The sequence below is a fragment of the Chiloscyllium plagiosum genome, unplaced genomic scaffold (assembly GCF_037043375.1).
Source record: "Chiloscyllium plagiosum isolate Xiang-an unplaced genomic scaffold, Cpla_swu_hap1 HiC_scaffold_4, whole genome shotgun sequence".
Classification (NCBI taxonomy): Eukaryota; Metazoa; Chordata; class Chondrichthyes; order Orectolobiformes; family Hemiscylliidae; genus Chiloscyllium; species Chiloscyllium plagiosum.
This window is the reverse complement of record NW_028270142.1, coordinates 7,395,995-7,416,598: the sequence shown is the minus strand read 5'-3', so window position 1 is coordinate 7,416,598 and position 20,604 is coordinate 7,395,995. Positions and strand designations below refer to the sequence as shown.

Sequence of the window (20,604 nt, the reverse complement as noted above, 5' to 3'; positions counted from 1 at the left end):
ACTGCTACAGATATTCTTTGATCAACCTGTTCGGAGAAGTTATAATCCACCTTGGGGCAAAGTGACACTTAAACTCGAGCCTCCTGGCTCAGAGGTAGGGACACTAGCATCATACCACCAGACCCTGGCTATTCCTGTTGCAAACGTTTTAACAAAAACAGTAACTAATTAAAATAAAGTGCCAAGGTATGGTTAGTTTTTTTTTGCAACAAGCACTTAACAGTGAGAGATTTGCCGATCGCCGGCCAGCAGCAGCCGCGGTGTTTGAAATCCACACAAGATGGCGCAGTCGACGTTTGCTGTCAAGGCGCACGGGCTTCAATGTGGACTACAATTCCCAGAGGGCCTGTCGCCCGCACGCGCAGTCGACGCTCGCTGTCAAGGCGCACGGGCTTCGATGCGGACTGCAATTCCCAGAGTGCTTGTCGCCCGCCCGCGCGGCCGCTCGCGCCGCCCCCCTCCCGCGGCGGGCCCTATGAACGGTCAGGACGCGTGCGCACATTCAAATGTTGTTGGTGAGTGTTTGAGAGGGAAGGCTGGGCGCGAGATTTGGCGGGATATAGAAACGGAGCAGGAGAGTGGCTGAGAGGCAGCAGCGGAGAGCTGAGGTCCCCTATAAGCCAGACATACATACACACACATATACATACAGACGCTGTCTCTCACCCGGCTGCCTGGGGATATGGTGACCCTACCGTTGGTACTCAGTCAGCCAACAGCGACCTTCAGTCCATGTATTAATGATCGGAGATTGACCATCCTGAAGCCCCCGAGCGAGTGAGTGACTGAGAAGGAAGAAGAGGGAGGTAACCGTCCTTGACAGTGATGGCCAAGCGAGCTCGGAGGTGAGTGCTCAGCGGATGGTTTCTCACTGATTCTGGGTTGCTAGTGTGGGACACTGAGCTCTCTTTTTTTATTATTTCAAAGTTGTTGCGGCTGTCAGCTGCCCGCAGCAGGTCACACACAACCTGCGATGTTTGCAGCTGCTCCTGCACAAATGTGTTATCAAAGCCGGGCTTATTGGAGTGCCTACGGATCGTTGTCACGTTATGGCTAGTTTTGCAAAAGGCGTGTGTTTGCTTCCATCCAGGAAAGCTTATTGGGGAGCCGCTAAACTTCAAAGTGAAATGTGCATCAGATATAACGTGACAGATTACAACCCGTTGAGTTGTCATTCATGTGTTGTTGGGAGGTATAACACGCCACATCACAGCTGGGCGTGCAATATCGTTGTGAAACTGATCTCAGAACCTGGCCAGAAGTAACATTGGCAGCAGTTGGCCACTAGCAGTTGCTGGGATTCAGTCCAAAAATCACTGCCGTCTTTAGTTGTCAAGTCGATTGTAGGCTTATCCTTGAATAAATCGATAGAATAACATTACCCAGGTTTTGTTTTATCTGCTGGGTTAGAATTTGAGGGGAGAGGAACACGACCAACTATTTTCAATTGAAGTCCGAGGTTTCTTCTGTCCTTGAATCTCACGGGGCTTCCACCGTTTATATTGAAATCGTTAACTAGGATCTTCAGAGTAGTTTTATTGAGTACCAGCTAAGTAGGACTTGGGTTTACTTGCTTATTTTTCTCTATAATAAATTACAGAAGTCAAGTCCATTTCACGTAAACCAGAGATAAGTTACTTTTCTCTGAGATATTTATTCTTGGTACTCTTGTCTTCAAGTGAATAATTTTATCTGAAATGACCAGTTAACCAAACAGATTTTTAGATTGGTTACAATGTGGAATGAAGCTATTCAGCCTTTTGCCCAAGCTGTGTCTCTATAAGAGCAGTTTGCCTAGTGCCATTCCCCTTGACCTTTTTCTGTAGTCTATTTTTTTCGTCTTTGGACATTTATCCAATTCTCTTTTGAAAGCCACGATTGAATTTGCCACCACACCACACTTAGGTGGTGCATGCCAGATCCCAGCCACTTGATTGTTATTTTGAAAAAATTGTTTTTCCTTGTGCTGTTTGTTGTTTTATCGTTCACCTTAACATGGTGTCCTCTGGCTCTCAAATAGCTTCTTCCGATCCGGATCCCACTATGCTATCTAGACTACAACCGTTTGATGAAGGAACGGTGCTCCGAAAAATAGTGCTTACAAATAAACCTGTTGGACTATAACCTGGTGTTGTGTGATTTTTAACTTTGTCCACCTCGGTCCAAAACCGGCACCTCCCTAATGATTTTGAACACCTCTATCAAAAACCTCTGAACGTTGTCTAAGGACAATGAGGTGTCTCATTCCTAGAATTGCTCTGAATGTTTTTTGTTCCTACTCTGAAGCTTTCACTCCCTTGGAGACAAAATTCCAGTTGAGGATTAGTGATTGATTGATTGAATTTTTACTCTGCCCATATTTGTAAACCAAGGATTTGTTAATTGTTTTCTCAATCAACCCTACCAGTGTGAACAATGCATGCATACATACACCCAAGGTCTCTCTCTTCTTGCACCACTTTAAGGATTATGCCTTAATTTTCATGCCCTTTCTTGAATTTCATAACAGAATGTAAGTTTCACTTTTAGTTAAGTTTAATCTGCCCACTCCATCAACTTGCTTTTGACCTCTTGAAGTGATTTCTGTCCTCCTGACAGTTCACACTATGAGCAAGTTGTCAACTAAATTTTGAAATTGTGCCACCCACGCAAATCTGTCATTAATTTCAATCAAGGAAAACTAGGTTTATAGCACTGGGTCTTGGGGAACCCAGTATCAATTGCTTCCAGTCTTTCAACAAACTTTGTATCCATTACTCATGGATTTAACTTGGTTGGCAAACCTGTTACATCACATTTTATGTCTTTTGGAAGTCTATGTACACCATATTAAACGTCAAGATTAGAGTGGTGCTGGAAAAGCATAGCAGGTCAGGCAGCATCCGAGGAGCAGGAAAATCTACGTTTCGTGCAAAAACCTTTCATCAGGGCTGAAGAAGGGCTTTTGCCCAAAACATCGATTTTTCTGCTCCTCAGATGTTGCCTGAACTGCCGTGCTTTTCCAGCACCACTCTAACCTTGACTCTAATCTTCAGCATCTGCAGTACCCACCTCCGCCTACCATATTAACTGTGTTAACCTCAATCCTCTCTGTTACCTTTAACTAATTTGATTCAGTTTTAAAAAAAGATGTGAAAATCAAACACAATGCCAGAACTACTCAACCGATGAGGTAATTCTGCTTCTCTCCATGCATGTTACTTGATGATCCGGTCTTTGCAGCTTTTAACAGTTAAATATGATTTGCCCTTGATATATCCAGACTGATTTTCCTTAATTAATCCACACTTGAGCAAGTAACTGTTAATTTTGTCCAGAATGATAATTTGTAAAACATTTCTCAATACTGATATTAAACTGACTGGCCTGTAGTTGCTGCTTTGATCCTCACCCTCTTACTTTTAAAGAAGTGTATAATGTTTGAACAGGTGCGTGTGGTAGTGTCCCGAGTTCAAGTCCCACCTACTCCAGAACTGTGTAATTGCATCTCTGAACAGGCTGGTTTGAAAATATCTATAATATTTGAAATGCTTCAGTCCTCTTGGACAGTCACATATTAAAAGAGGATTGAAAGATTATGATCAGTGCTTATGTAATTTCCATTTTTTTTACTTCACCCAACATCCTCATGTATCTCATCCACTGAGTTATCAGTTAAGTACAGCAACTTTTATTAATACCTTCGTCAACTTTTAGCCCTTGAGTCTTTCAGCTTCCTCTTTCAATATGGCTTGCATAAAATCTTCCCTGGTGACGATAGATGTTAGGGAATCATTAGGTAACAACACCTTCTGTCTCCATGAATGTGTCAGGATGGGATCCATCACTCTTCTTGCTACCTTTTTTATGTTAACAGCAAACCTCTTCTCATACACCCTATGCCACCTTTTCACATCTGTCTGAAATTTCAGTATTTAGCTTGGATCTCATTTGTATTCTGAACTCACATCCACTTTCACTGCTTCATCTTATTTTCTCCCATCATTTGGTTGTTTGTGCCCTAACTTTCCCTTCATGAGACTTTACTTTGGCTTACGTTCAACTTTTTCTGCATGAGAGACCATTTTCAGGCTCATTGCTTTGTCTACCAATATCGGTGGGTTTCTAATTTACCTGTGTCCGATCTCAGTTCTTTAGGAGTCCACTTACCTGAATCCTCCCACATACTTTTCCATAGTCTGTGGAGACAGTTTTAATAAGTCCTTTCAAGTCTGTTGATCTGAACTTTTCTACAAATTTGATAGCTTAAACTTTCTCAACTCTAATAACCTGCAGGTTCTTAACTAAACTCTCTCCTGCGTTTGAAATACCTTAAACCAAATTTTAGAAGGAGCTTGTTTTCTGATGTGTTTCTAGAAGAGGAACTAAACTGGTTTGTAAACTCAAAACTAGTGTCTTCTGAACTTTTTGTTTTTTTTAAAAAAAGACTTGCTCATCCTAGATTCTTCTGAAATGTAAATAAATCCAACTGCTTTGTATGTTAACTCTGTGTCATAAACCGCATATATTACATAAATATTTTTCCATTTAACACCTTGGGTTTTCAGTTATTTACTTGTAGTCACGTACTGGATTAAATCACTGTCATGGAAAGACCATGACCTTGTTTGCTTTTATGAAGGATTTTGTCATTAAAAAATGCTTATATGCCATACTTTTGCAATCCAACCTAAAAAAAAGATAAATTATACATCTTTAATCATAAAGACCTTTACATTGTTATGCCGCTGTGCTATTTATTGTTTGCATCCAAATTGACATAATTAAACTGTTTCTTCTCCTGATTGTGGGTAAATATAATGAAAAGCTAATGATGCTAGATGGATGGCATATGTCATATCATGTCACTTTGTATTATTCCTACTGTGTCCAATCATGTAACTAATTCTATAGCCATGTCAGTTTAGCAACATGTATGGAGAGAAAACTAGGGTTAATGTTTCGAGTCTGATATAACTCCTCAGAGTTCTGACTTATCACATCAGACTCAAAATTAACTATCTTTCTGTCTTCACAGATGCAGCCAGACCTGCTGATTTCTTTAACATTTTCTATTTTTTATTTCAAATTTCTAGAGTGCACAGTATATTGCATTTATCCTGCTATATTAATAATCTCAATTAAATCAGGTTACTTAGACATGTCTTGTCGTTTATAAATAAATAATGGCTTTCTGATCAGTTCATACTTGTGCAAGTTCTGGTAAATTACCAATGATCTCTAATTCCGTAAGCTCTTGTCACTAGAAATTAAGTGTGTGTACACACCTTTGATTAGTCCCATAATTCCAAGGACAATTGAGGAATGCTAAACTTGACAGAGACCCATATTCCAAGAAGGAATTTTAAAAATCTAGCATGCTGAAGACATTGTTTCAAGGTTTATCAAAACCCATCAGAGCAATTTAGCACTTTGTGATGCATATCTTCTGATCTAGTGTTGTCTGTTCTTTTCCTTTCCTCATTTTCTGTTGTTTTTCCTCAGTGTTGCTATAATTTCTTAAGTTTATTATATTTTTAATTGCTCTCAAGATACCAAGCAATCAGTGAATATTTACTTAATGTGGCAAACTGGTTGATCAGATAGTCAAGAAGGCATACAGCACACTTGCCCTCATCAGCTGGGGCATCGAATATAAAATTTGGCAAGTTATGTTGTAGCTGTATAAAACTTTAGTTCGGCCACATTTGAAATATTACAAGCATTTCTGGTTGCCATACTACCAGATTGCCGTGGATTCTCTGTAGAGAAGGTAAACCAGGATGTTGTCAGATCTGGAGGGTTTTAGTTAAGAGGAGAGGTTGGATAAACTTGGATTGTTTTCACTGGAAAGAGGGAGACTGAGGAGTGATCTGATAGAGGTCTACAAAATTGAGAGGCATAGATAAAGTGCATTGTCAGAGGCCTTTTCCCTAGGTGAAAAGGTCAACTACAAGAGAGCACAGGTTCAAGTGAAGGGGGAAAGTTTAGGGGAGAAGTGCAGGAATAGGTTTTTATACAGGGTGGTGGGTGCCTGGAATGTATTGCCAGTGGAGATGGTGGAAGCAGGCACATTAGCAATGTTTAAGACACATGAAATGGGAGGCAATCAGAGGGATAGAAACTGCGTATGGGCCAATAAGCAGGTCTCGGTAAGGCTTGGAGTGCTGAAGAGCCTGTTCCTATGCTTGATTATTGCTTGAACCAAACAATGTTTGTCATATTACTCAAGTCTATCATCTGAAGTGTCTCAGAAAATTTGCTGTGCTATGTAATTTTAAACTTTGTGAAGTCACCAGATGGTGCTATGCTGTATAAGTACAATCACCATTTAGAGTTTTAGTGCTTTCACTGACTGAGGAGTCGGTACTTCACAGCCAATGTGGTGACAGTCAGTCGACAGGAATAACAGAATGTGCACAGCACGCAGTTCCTCCTCAAATTCATTGTAACAGCACCTGCAAGAAGACTCTAGATTTCTCTACCAGAAAATATCAAGACTAGTTTGACAAGAATGATCAGGAGGTCCTAGAACTACTAAGTTGCAAGCACAAGGCTGAAACACCACCAAAAGCTGAAGAATGCAAGAATACAGACAAGTCCAACAAAATCCCCATTGTCTAAAGAACAGACAGAGCATGGAGAGAGCACAGGATATCCAGCAACTTGCTGATAGCCACGACACACATGGATTCTTCCATGAAGTCAGAACTAAGAAACCGTATATCAGCAGTTTACAAGGAGTAGGGGAAAGCTAATGTCTGTGGGTAGTGAAGCCAAGTCAATCGTAGATGGGTGAAATGCCAAGCCACAGAATCAGTAAAGATGAGGGAGCTACTCCATAGAACAGCTATCAGAAGACAAGGACTGCACATGATCAGGAGCACCAATAAAGTGAAATCTATTGAAATTTTTTTTTGAAAATTTCAAAACTTTTTGTTTCGATTACCATTATGTAGATTATTTTTCCTAACCCATTTCAAAGGTTCTACATCTTACCCATCATTTAATTTGTGCAACAGAACAAAACCGCATAGAAATTTTGAGTGGAGACATAATTTCTAGTTAACAACTCTGGAAAATATTAGTAACATTCCTGAAAACAATAAACCATTTTTGCATCCTGAATGGAGCAAAGTTATGAATTTTGATTTCTGAAAGCCTGAATATGCATTGGAGATTTTTTTTGTGTCTTTGAAGTTGCACTTAATATAAATCATTGCTTCCGCAGTAAATAATGTTTACATAGTGTTTAAACAAAAATAATGAAGTTTGTTTCAAAGTTAGCATATTAAGTATTGATCTAGGCTTAACATAAAGTAGGCATGGCAACTTTAGGAAAGAACAACGTTTTTTTGTTAAATTGATTGATTCATGTGATGTGGGCTTCACTGGTTGGGCCAGTATATATTGCACATCCCCAGTTGTCTTTTGAGAAGATGTTAGTAAGGTACTTTCAATCGCTGCAGCCATAATGGTGTAGATACTCCAACAGCACTTATTATGAGAGTTACAGTATTTTGACCCAACTGTGATTTGTTTCTGAGTTGGGATGTTGAGTAGGTTGGAGGGGAACTTGCAGATGGTGCTTGAGAAACTAGCTTAAAGTATTCAATGTGTTAAGTAACGGACAATTTATATTGAAGTTTGTGTATTTGTATCTATTTGAATATTGTTTAAGTTATGACTAATGTTACTGAGGTAAGTGAGGAATGACTATGATACTGGATAGGGTTGGAAACCTGAAAATGAGTGGTGGCTAAGATGTTATGTAATGTGGTCATCCAATCCAAAGACAGTTTAGAGAAAACTGTCAAGGTAGATTCAAGGCTGTCATAGACTGTAGGGTTCTATAATTCTATCAGCAGGCCATTCAGTCCATAGAGTCTGCACTGACCCTCTGAAGACCATCCCACCCAGGCTCTCACCCCTCTACCCTACCCCTGTAACCCTGCATTTCCCATGGTTTATCCATCTAGCCTGCACATCCTGGACCTGTAGCATGACCAATCCACCTAACCTGCACATTTTTGACTCTGGAAGGAAATCAGAGCACCTAGTAGAAACCCACGCAGTTGCAGGGAGAATGCCTGTTTGGAATTTCCACCCGAGGATGGAATTGAACCCAGCTCACTGGCGCTGAGGCAATAGGGCTAACCACTGAGCCACCATGCTGCCCAAGCACTCCATTTTTAATAGTATCTTCCTTCGACACATTTATGGGAGCAGTGTGAGCCAAATACTCTTTCTCTAACAATTCTACAAAGCAGTCATGACTAGAGGTAATTTGGAACATCAGTAGGGGTATAGTGTTTTCCTTTGTTTTCAGTGCCGTAAACATTCTAATACCTAATCAGTCAGAAAATGTGTATAATTGCATGTTCACCAACATGTGCTGTGCATCAACACCCAGAGTCTTTCCCACTGTTTTTTCAAGTGAATGTGAATAGTCTCACTATCTTACCTTTTCTTTGCACTTCTTCCTCACATCCCCATCTTTCTCTCCACCACCACTCTCCCTCAGCCCTATGCAATATCTTGCATCTTCCTGATAATCATCCTCATCCAATGCACTCTATCCATCAAATGAATGCTCTTTCCCTTATTGTGAGACAAGAGAGTACTAAATATGGAGAAAACAAAAGGTGATTGGGTTTTTCACAGAGATAGTAACTCACAACTGGAGAGTTAGAAACCGAACGATCAGTGGTGTCTCAAATGTCTTTGATCTTCTGAACTGTGGACACCTCACCATCTGTTAGCAGAATCATATCTATGCCACATACATGTTACATAATGCTTGCTCATTTTTGCTTGATTTCAACAGCAAGTGAGGTTGGATGTAAAAGTTAGGACTGTTATCCTCGGAGAGAATCTTGAAAAGAGATTTGATAGAGGTATTCAAAGCCATGAGGTGTCTGTTCAGAGCACTCCTAAAAGGATCAAGTAAGAAAGGACATAGATTTAAAGTAATTAGCAAAAGAGGCAAAGGTGATAGGAGGAAAAAATGTTGGTGAAGTATTTTCTTTTATTTTAATTCTTGGGATGTGGGCATCACTGCTGGTCCAGCATTTATTGTCCATCCATAATTGCTTTTGAACTGACTGGCTTGTTAGAGTCATTTCAGAGGGCAGTTGTGGGTGGAGTTATGTTAATACCTAAAAGGGCATCAAAATGGTAACAGTGGTCGCCATTAGATTATCTTTTAATTTCATATTTCTATTGAATTCAGGTTTTACCATTTGCAAAAGTGAGATTCAGAGCCATTTTCCCAGCAAAATAGACCAGTCCTCTGGATTACTAGGCCAGTGACATTACCACTATCTTGCCTCGTTAAGGTGTTGCGAGTTTGCTGGCCTCATGCCTTGGCCTTTTTTACCATCCTCCACCCCCTGGTGCTTCCCCACTCTTCCCGAGCTCACTTCCCTCCTGTGTGCCCTCCCACTACCTGTTATGCTCATATCCAAACTACACCCTCTTCTCAAGTGGGTAGTCCTCTGATTCCCAACTGTGTGTGCGCACCCCCACCGTGTGACCTTCCCACACGTGCCTACCTTCCACCTTTCCGACATGTCCATACTCATCATCCCCTCCTCTTGTTCATGCACACCCCTCCCACCCCCATCTCTGCTGCAGTCTTCTCCTCCTTCCATCCCTGGCACAATGGCACGACTACACATATCCTCTCTGCCCTCTCCTCCCTTGCCCAGGAACTTGCGCCCTCAATGGCTCCCACCCCTCTCATTTCTTTGTATACCACTCTTCTTCCCTTCGTCCCTCAAGCAAATGTTGCTTTCACTTCTCCTCCTCTCCCTAACGCCTATATTCACACCTGCTTCCCCCTCCCACATATGGGCCCTTTTGGATCTGTCCTTCCTGCCTACACTTCATTTCCTTTCCTCCCACGCCATGTGTGCAACCACTGCCCTCTATATGTACAACACTGATACCTCCCCATGCACTTGCAGGTTGCGTAATCCAGCCCCATGAGTGCACACTGTTCTTACTTCCTCAGGCATGCCTGCCCGTTTGTGCATGCACGCATGTTTACTGATTCCTTCATGAATGAATAGATGCTTGCTCATTGCCTCCCACTTGCATCAGTGTTCCCTGACCCATCGCCGTCCCATGAGGCATGCTGTCCCTAACAGTCTTCCCTCTCTCGTCCCACAGACTCGCTGCCATTCTCAGGCCTCAGACTGAATGAAGGCCAGGATATTTGCACAGTGAACCTGTCAGCAGCAAATGTGAGTGTGAAATGGCCTTTAATTGGTGGAGCATCACTTTGCAAAATTTTCCACATGACCTCACTTGGAAGCATTCGCAGTCTGTGTAGCATTCCTCGGTGGGGCAGTCTGGACCAACAGGACTGTTGTCCCTGCTGGACAAGCCTGGTACAGAGCAATGACAAATTCTTAAGGAGTTATTTTATAATGCTGAGCAAGGAAATAGACCCTTCAAAATGGATTTATTATCCCTTTAGCTAACTAAAGAAATTAACAATAGTATGAATTTGAAATAAATGATGTACAGTAGAAAATTGGAGTATGAGGGACAACTAGCAAACAAGTGCATAAAAACGAAAAGAGTAGCTGAATGGACGTTAGTCCCTTAGAAGATGAAACTAGGGGATTACAATAGAAAATGTATTTTGTATCTGATTTCACTGTAGAAGACACCCAAGATATCCTTATTAATAGAAAATCAATAGGCAACAGGGGAGCAGGCATTTTAAAACAATGATCACTGGAAAATAAGTACTTGGGAAAAACTAATGGAACTAGAGGCTGACAAGTTGCCTGGGCCTGACGGTCTGAACTTGTGACCTTAAGATAAATTATTGCAGTGTGTGTTGATGTATTAGTTGTAAGTTTCCTAAATTCTGTAGATCTGTGAAAGTTCCATTGGATTGGAAACTGCAAATATAGCATCATTATATTTAGTAGTGACGGTACATTTGGATCGGCTCAGGCTTGGAGGGCCGAAGGGCCTGTTCCTGGGCTGTAAACTTTCTTTGTTCTTTGATTTTCTTGAATAATAGAACAAACAGAATGCAGGAAACTACAAGTCACTTATCCTGACCATCAGTTATCAGGAAAATGCTAGAATCAGTTATTAAGGAAGTGATTATCAAATTATTTATCAGTAACTAAAATTAAGGAAATAACAAGATGTTTAGAAAATCATAATGCAATACAGCAAAATCAGCATGATATTCTGAAAGTGAAATATCATTTGACCAATTTCATCCTTGAGGATGTGTTATGAGCAAGGTGGGAAATCAATAGATGTACTGTATTAGGATTTCCAAAAGGCATTTCATTTCATGTCATACCTTGCATATGGCACAACAAAAATTCATGGTGTTGGGGATAATTTAGTACAGATAGAAGATTGACATTTGGAATAAATGGGACATTTTCAGATAGGAGAAAGTGAGGACTGCAGATGCTGGAGATCAGAGTCGAAGACTGTGGTGCTGGAAAAGCAGGAGAGTCGGCATTTCAAGCATAAGTTCTTCATCATGAAGATTCCTGCTCCTCTGATGCCTGACCGGCTGTGCTTTTCCAGCACCACACTCATTTTCAGGTAGGCAAATCTCATGCTGTTCCAGAGGGTTCAGTACTTGGACCTCATCTATTTATAATCTACATTGATGACTTGGTGAAGGGACTGATTGTATTTTAGCCAAATTTGCTGCTGATACAAAGATCCATAGGAAAGCAAGTCATGAGGGGACTAAAAATGATCCAGTTAGGGATAATAAGTAGTATCAATGAATAGTTGAAAATTTTGTCATATTGGGAAGATATGATCTTATCCACTTTTGCAGAAAAAAATAGAAATATTCTTTAAATGAAAAAGACTGCATAATTTTGTAGTATCAACAGATCTGGGTGTCCCTGTGAAAGAATTTCAAAAAGATAGCGTGCACGTAATTAGGAAGGCAATTGGATTGTTTGCTCTCTTTTGCAAGAGGGCATCTTGCTCCAACTTGACAGGATGTTGGTGAAACTGCACTTGGAGTATTGTGTGTAAGTTTGGTCTCTATACTTGAGGTGAGATTATTTGTATTAAGGCAGTTCAGAGAAAGTTCATTGGAATGACTCCGGGGATGAAGGGATGTCTTTTTTTTGACTTTTGAAACAGATTTAGCCTGTGCCCATTAGAGTTTAGAAGCCTGAAAGGTGATCTAATGATGATTCTGAGGGAACTTGACAGTAGGTGATAACTAGTTGTTCCCTCATGAGAAGTTAAACGGTTACATGGAAATAAGCAGGAAAGTAGAGGTCAAGCCACAGTCAAAATCAGCCATGATACACAGCTTTCAGGGCAAATCGACCTATTCCTGCTCCTATTTAGCCATGAAACTATGTTTATATTTTAACCAGGAAAGCAGTGTCACAACTGTCAAAATTGTCCTAATTACAATTGTCATCCCGATCCCACCTCAGTCTAAGCAAAACGCTCAGAGACACAGTAAAGTTTTACCTCCTTCATCTTTATTCCAGGCCCTGGAGGGAGAGACAACAATTGCCCTGTCCACAAAGACGTGAATTCTCAGTCTTCTCTGGAACAGCAGATTCGTAATGAATTATATAGTCATTTTACAGGGCGGAGCATCCAGATAAGGCAACATGCATATTGATTGGGTGACCATTACAATCAGCGAGTGTCAGTCGTAAAGTTTAAATCATCTGCTGTTGCACAATGAATGTTCTTAACCTTAACTGGCTTCACATAATTAATACTTTTCAACCTTGTTAAACTGACCTTACATACTGAATGATTCCAATATTGTTAAATACTTCTACATAATTAATGCTTGTCCACCTTGTTAACCCATTATCCTTGCCTCCAGCACCCCATTGTTAACTGCACATTCTTATCTGATCTGAGTCATGCTCAGCTGAACCTCCTGTTTCACAAAACTCAGAACTTAACTCTTTCCCTACTTGCTTATACCCTATACACATTCTCACAATGACCTAGCCAGACTACTGACAAGCAAGCTTTGTGGGGCTAACAGGAACAGGAGTGCTCCTGTAGAGTTAGCAAGTGCAGTTCAAATCAACCATGCCTGGCCTTTTCCCACCTTTTTACCTTGGAACAAAGACAGCAACCTGTAGACTTGCTGAATTTCTGCTGTTTGCAGCAGACGGTCTGGCTGCAGTATAGGGCATTGGTTAGGCCACTTTTGGAATACTGTGTGCAATTCTGGTCTCCCTCCTCTCGGAAGGATGTTGTGAAACTTGAAAGGGTTCAGAAAAGACTTACAAGGATGGTGCCAGGGTTGGAAGGTTTGAGCTATAGGGAGAGATTGAATAGGCTGGGCTGTTTTCCCTTGAGTGTCAGAGGCTGAAGGGGGGACCTTATAGAGGTTTGTAAAAGCATGAGGGGCATGGATAGACCAGGTCTTTCCCTGGGGTGGGATTCCAGAACTAGACTTAGGATGAGAGGCGAAAGATTTAAAAGGGAGCTGCGGGGTAACTTTGTCATGCAGAGCTTGATGCATGTATGGAATCAGCTGGCAGAGGAAGTGGTGGGGGCTGGGACAATTACAACATTTAAAAGGCACCTGGATGTGTATATAATTAGGAAGGGTTTAGAGGGATATGGGCCGAGTGCTGGCAAATGGGACTAGATTAATTTCGGATATCTGGTCGGCATGGACAAGTTAGATTGAAGAATGTGTTTCCGTGATGTACATTTCTATGATTCTGTTTTATGTTAATGATCCCTGCCTATTGAAATTTGGTTAGCCTCCTGTTCTTGGATGTGCTGGATACTTGCACTGCTTGTTTGGAAGACACTGCTACTTGTAGAAAAAATGTTTCAATGTCACAATGTGTAAACTGTAACCTCATTTTCAGTGTATAGCATTCATACAGAGGCTGGCAGTTATTTTTATCAAATTTTTAATTTTTATAATAATTTGGAAAATTTTGATTTTCTTTGAAGACAAGTAATTGGCGAAAAATAAAGAATTTTTTCTTCTCACTTTTTAGGATGAAAAGTGCTTCGTGCCATGTTATTCAGTGTTGCCAGGTTTTTTTGGCAGACAGCATGCATCCTGTTTAGTTGAAGTATGTAAGTGAACAGGCTATGCTTAGAGAATGCATTCTGTAATACAAATAGTTATGTGATGACTTATTTTCGAAACTTACCACATAAATGGGTAATGAAATCTGTTCTTATAATTGAAATATTTGCCAGACTTTTCTGACATGGAAGATGGCAAATAACTTATTTCACTTTTGGGATTATTAGGAAGCCTCCTTGTGTAATGTCTATACGGGAAATTTTAATATCTGATAGTTAGTTTAACCTTGCCAAGATTGTTCTATAATTCTCTAATCCAGTGAGAATATATGGCTTTACACTTTGGACTTTAAGAAGGTAGCTCACTACCACTTACCAGGGGATGAGCAACAAGTGCTGACCCAATCAGTGATGCCCAGTTCACATGAAGAAATTCCTGTGAGGTCTTTTCCTGACAGGCATCCAGCTTAAAGTAGTGACTGATATGTCCAAGAACTCCAGAGCCATAGTCACTCCCTGGCAATGAGACATGCTTGGTGTTAGTTGGATCCCTGCTGGAGTTAAGACTGGAAGATGAAAATGCCTCATTGTAAAAGGCAAGTATAATGGCACTCTGATAGCTGACTCTGAAGAGGCAATACTAAAGTCAAGGGCTGTTCACCAGCGTCTGTGAAGTTGTTTTCATAAGAATGCAGTGTAAGTCTGTCAGTGGTGGTGTATCTGCTGCACTGCTATCCAGAAAGTCTGGGTTTTTTTTATCTTTTCCTCACAATTAGCATAAACTGCAATAACAGTAGCCATTTTGAACTTTAGATGGTATACAGTATTTAGTAAGTTGGATCAAATTCTATGATAAGGATTGTTGAAAAATAAATTAAAAATAAAATATGCCATGCATACATGTGGGTTTTTATAAACAAACAAGGCCTGGGCTGATGCTGAAGTGGCTGAGACTGTTCCAGCAATACTATTGAAGGCATGTGCTCAGACCTAGCCATGCCTCTGTCGGAGCTGTTCCAATAGAGCTACAACACTGGCATCTATCCAACAACGGTAAATTGCCCAGATTTGTCCTGTGCACAGAAAACAGAACAAATCTGATACCTCATACTTCTAAAAGGACCAAAAAGTAGTAGAAAGGTAATTGCAATGATTCAATGCAAGCAGATGGCATGAAATTTGAAGCCATCATAGTCAGAAAACAACACTTGCAACACTTGGGTACTGCACACATTATTGATTATTGCAGTCCAGATGTACAAAACAAGTAAATTGTGTGACAAGTGCGGTCTATTGCACCCATCGCAAAGCTTTCCTGCATTCCAGGCAAGGCATTCCACTTACAAGAACATTGGATAGCAGAGTTTGTACTGGTAGGATATTTACTGTCGTACCAATCTTGGTTTTGAGCGTGCATTTGCCAATTTACTTTGGGCAAGTAATGTTGAATGTGGCAAAAGTTTCCAGTTGGTTGACTTTGTCCATTATTCATAATGTGGAAAGCCTGATCACCTGGTTGGAAGTTGCTCCACTCTGGGTTTTGACTTGGGTCTAAAGATGCAACTTGAGCCTGCTACAGGGTACAACCAAACATAAGACTGACACGGTGGTATCATAGTAGGAGCATGGAATGCACCGCAGACCTATATAAAGATAAGCTGATACATACAATTCACAGAAAAGAAATCCAGACCCAAGTCAAAACCCAGAGTGGAGCAACTTCCAACCAGATGATCAGGCTTTCCACATTATGAATAATGGACAAAGTCAACCAACTGGAAACTTTTGCCACATTCAACATTACTTGCCCAAAGTAAATTGGCAAATCCACGCTCAAAACCAAGATTGGTACGACAGTAAATATCCTACCAGTACAAATTCTGGCAAATGTGCAGCAATGCTATTGGAACTCATAGATAAAACCGATAATTGTCTACAATGTGTGATCAATTCCTTGAATTGTTAGTGTACCGATGTAATGCAGTCATGGCAATTTGGCATTAAAATAACATACTTGAACTGGTAGTCAGAAGTGGATCAGCAGAGGCAGGACGACCAAGTCACAATTTCATCTTGGTGATCGTCTATTAGATCACTTGGTGGCAGCAGAAGAGACTAAGAATACATGCATTTCGTTTATCCAGGATTGTACCTGAACCCTTCCAGGTATGCCAAAGGAAATTTCAAAGGTGACGCTTTATTGTACCTCAGAAGATGCAGTGTTCACATACAAGAAATCTTTAACTGTGAGGCAAGTCACAGACACTAGCCGCAGTAATATGGAGAACCTCCACAAGTTGTGAGATTCCATCAGTTCCTGATTCCAAAGTAGCGACTGACCTATTTACCATAAATGGGGACAACATAATTTTAGACACTGATTATCTCTCCACATTTCCAATTTTCAGACAGGTAAGGAGCACTTCAGTCATGTCTATGGCAGCCAATTCAGTCTGTTTGGTGCACCTAGAGAAATAACTTCTGACAATGCACCTCAGCATAATAAAGACCTTTTCAGGAATAGGTGCACTAGATGGGGTGTGAATCATGGGCTCTCCCTATTAAAATTGTTATCCTTGATCAAGCAGCAAATGGTTTGTGTTGTTAAATCACTTTTATTGAAGTGTAGGACAGTTAAACTAAGACTTACGTTGTCTCATTACACCTCAGAGCTACACCTCTGGATGTAGAGTTACTTTCATCAGCAGAGATCTTGTTCAGAGGATAAGTGAAAGCATCACTTATTCAAATTCTCTTGAGGTGCAGGACATCCTGCTCGATGAAGGGAGGTTGGTGCATGACTGGCAGGCAATGCAGAACCACTTCAACTTTGCATAGGACAATACGTCAGAGTGACATACCCCATAATGGGGGTATAGTTATTTGCAGAGGTTCCTCATATGCATAGAGTGGTCAGGTCATACAAAGTCACTATCAAACAGCAATGGAAGAACAGTAGCCATCTAAGGGAAGTGTACAATATACTGATCTGTGCATTGAGATCGCACAAGAACAAACCCAGATGATAATGAGATGGAATATCAGGACATCGAACAATCTACTGGTGAAACATCTGCAAGCCAAGAAGCAAATCCACATATCCAGAAGGTTACACAATCTGGAGGAGTTGTCAGAGCATTGAAATAATTTATGAACTGAGATTCCTGTACTTGTAAATTTTGCTATCTCTAACTCTAATTTTGCTATTACCCAATGGTTGTATTTCCACCTATAGCATACAACAACTATCTTTTTGTAGGGGGGTTGGGAGTTGATGTTGTGTTATCACCTTTGAATGGTATCTCTTAAGAGCTCAACATGCAAATAAGACAAGTGCCCAGATGTTATCACGTGCCCACCGATCTTTTACGCTGTGTAGGGTAGACTGCGCCTGGAGATTGCTCTGTGTATTTTAAAAATATATAATATGGAAACTGAATGGGGGTGAAAAAAGTATTCCCTGAATGGTGTGAACAGTCATTATTCCCTGGGGTTACAAGTTGGAGCCTTCATTTCTCATAATGTGTATTAATGACTTGGTAGAAGGAATAAGGAGTTGCTTGTCCAAGTTTGTCAGTAGCACTAATTTGGAGGCACAACAAGTTGTGTAGATTGGAACTAGGAATTCCAAAGGGATATATTTTGATTCCAAAGTTAAAATTATGACATGGAGTTCAACATATGCTCTTAATGGAAAGGAATTGAGAACCATGCAGGAGCAGAGTTTTAGTTGTCCTGGCGGACAAATTGCAAAGCTAATAAAGGCTGACATTAATTTCAAGAAGGCTGGAATACAAATGTGTTATGCTCTAGTTATGCTGTTTTGTCCCCATCTATTTGATTAGATTCCCTACAGTGTGGAAACAGGCCCTGTGGCCCAACAAGTCCACACCGACCCTCCGAAGAGTAACCTTCCCAGACCCATTTCCCTCTGACTAATGCACCAAACGTTATGGGCAACTTAATATGGCCAATTCACCTGACCTGCACATCTTTGGACTTTGGGAGGAAATCCACGCAGGCACTGGGAGAATGTCACCCAAGGCTGGAATCGAACCTGAGACCCTGGTGCTGTGAGGCAGCAGTGCTAACCACTGGGCCAACATGCTGCCCCTGGCGTAACACTTTCAGTTTCAAGCAAAGCACTTTAGGAACTAGGTTTATAAGGGAATTGCAGAGTGGATTGATCAGTTGAAATTTATGAGGGTAGGTTGGATAAACTTGATTTGTCATTCCTGTGAAAGATTTGTTTGCCAGCCAAATCTCAGTCTGCAGTTATACCCTGACACTGTGCCATCAGGCTTGGCAGCTCAGTGATTAACACTGCTGCCTCAGCGTCAGGGACCTGGGTTTGATTCCACCTTGGGTGACTGTGTGGAGTTTGCACATTCTCCCTGTGTCCCATAGTCCAATGATGTGTAGGTTAGATGGATTGGCCATGGTTAATGCAGGGTTACAGGGACAGGGTATTGCTGGGGTGGGTCTGGATGGGATGCTGTTCAGAAGGTCAGTGTGGATTTGATGGACTGAATAAGTGATAAAGTCCCACCACAAAGTAAGACCCTTGTGGTTAATGAATAGCTACTTAACTGCCTCATCTTGTGACCTTTCCGGTTACCTTCCTGGCAGCTCAGAAAGATGACTAGTTTTCTGTTAGGATGACCTGACTTGGGAGTTGGGGAAGTACTTCATTTATCCCAATGTGAAGGTTATCGGAGGCACAGATGGCAGGCAAGGGGTGACCTCTGACTCTGCGACATGGGGAAAAAAAATGCTTACTTTTTTTGTCACTTACTCCTTTTGTGAGCTTTGATTAGCCTCCAGATTGCAGCTTCTGGCAATCCAGCATCCCAATGTTGAGGCCTATAGTAGAGAAATATACCTAAATTCTGCCTGTCAACCCTTAACAAGTCGATTGCTGCTCAGTAGGTTAGCTTCCGCTGACAATGGGGATGATGTGTTACTTGCCACTTAGTATGGCTGTCCCTGCACAGTTTCAAAAGTGGAAAATTGCGCTCTAAGAAACTTTATTTACGATCTACTACTAACAGTTCAGTTCTTTCTGTGCCTCACATAAGTGAATTATCTAGGCATCTGAAGTAAGCAATGTTAGGAAAGAATTTAGTGCATAATGTGGATAATTTGAACGAAGCATTTTTTTTCTTGAGTAGATTATATTGATTTCTTATTTCCTAGTTTGTCCTATTTGAATTGTATTTGACTGGAGGTTAGAAAGATTTCACAGTTTGCATTGTTTATGGATAAAACCTAAATTAACACATATTTAGTATCAGGGAGTTAAGATATTTGCAAATTAATAGAGTCAGGGATGTAAACGTTATACCTGGCTTTAAGGCACATACTTGCGTGGCTTAGACAAAAATCTTGAACGATTTTGTGTTAAACCTTTTTATGAAGATTTTTTTTGAAGACTTTTTTTATTCACATTTTTCTTCTTTTATAAATACAGTTTTTGGGATGGAAGGTGAAACTGAGTACTTTTAATTTTAATTATTGTTAATACGCACCTGAATAGGCTTGAATGTTCTAATAACAATGTGTAAAATAATAATGCAAAAACATCTATCTTTTGAAAACAGTGAAGATGATGATGATGAACATCTGTTCCAAGATCGTGACTATGATATGCCTCAACAGAAAGGTACAAAGAAGCTCTGTAACAAAGTTAAATGGATACCTGATGAGGTAAATCTGAATGGTCCTTTCAGAATATGAGCACTGTACTTTCTTTTATGATATCCCATTTAACTCACTCAATGCTAAATATGATGGTCATGTTTAATTATAGGATCAAACTTCCAATAGAAATAATTTATTTGTTCAAATCTAATTTTACAGTCAAGATAAATCATTGAGGTACTAAAAGTTTTAATGTGATAATCATTTATATTTTCATGGATGAGCCAATTAATGGATGTTTTTGGCCAAATAAGTTAAAATGTTTGACTGTTAGTTTCAGTTAAGACCTTTGCAGTTTTAATCGACTAACACGAATGCTGTGTATTTTCTCTTGTTTGTACTATACAGGATGAGAAGTTAAAGAAGTTGGTAGAGGAACATGGTACAGAAGATTGGAATTTCATTGCTAGTCATTTTCTTGTAAGTGGGAGAAAAAGATATTTTATGTTTTCTGCGTTGAAAACTGCATATTTCTGATTGGTGAAGCCAGTTATTAAAGATGAAATGACGTCTCCATTGATACTTAATGCACAAATCTAATTCCTTAAAACTCTAAGGAAAGTTGACATTGAGCTAGCAGCAATTAAAGTTATCCAACTCATGGTTTAATCCTTCCTTACCACAACTTGTTGGGTAATTTGCACACTCGTAATGGTGTATTAAATTCGCCTTTAGTTTGACAAGAAATTATGACCATTCTTTTACGTATGAAGGTGTTCAATTTGGAAGCACAAACTTCAGATAGCTTCTTAACCTGCTCACAAATGGTGATGTTGGATATGTGAGGTCAAATTTCATTGTGAAGCCACTGCAAAGTTTGGAAGCAACATCAGATCTTGTTTGTGCTGCAGCTAGTGCAATGGTTAACTGATGAGCAGTTTT

The 20,604-nt window shown here is 40.4% G+C and overlaps 1 protein-coding gene across 2 annotated transcripts in view; it reads left to right on the top strand.

The window, feature by feature from the left end:
• Positions 1 to 576: 576 nt before the first annotated feature.
• The window catches only part of mybl1 (MYB proto-oncogene like 1), a 62,558-nt gene continuing 42,530 nt past the window's right edge, over positions 577 to 20,604 (top strand). For both annotated transcript variants that reach the window (XM_087985943.1, XM_043689268.2), the window contains exons 1-3: positions 577 to 845; positions 19,623 to 19,728; positions 20,071 to 20,142. In XM_087985943.1, the coding sequence (XP_087842069.1) occupies positions 826 to 845; positions 19,623 to 19,728; positions 20,071 to 20,142 (198 nt within the window). In that variant the 5' untranslated portion in view covers positions 577 to 825. The remainder of the gene's footprint in view (positions 846 to 19,622; positions 19,729 to 20,070; positions 20,143 to 20,604) is intronic.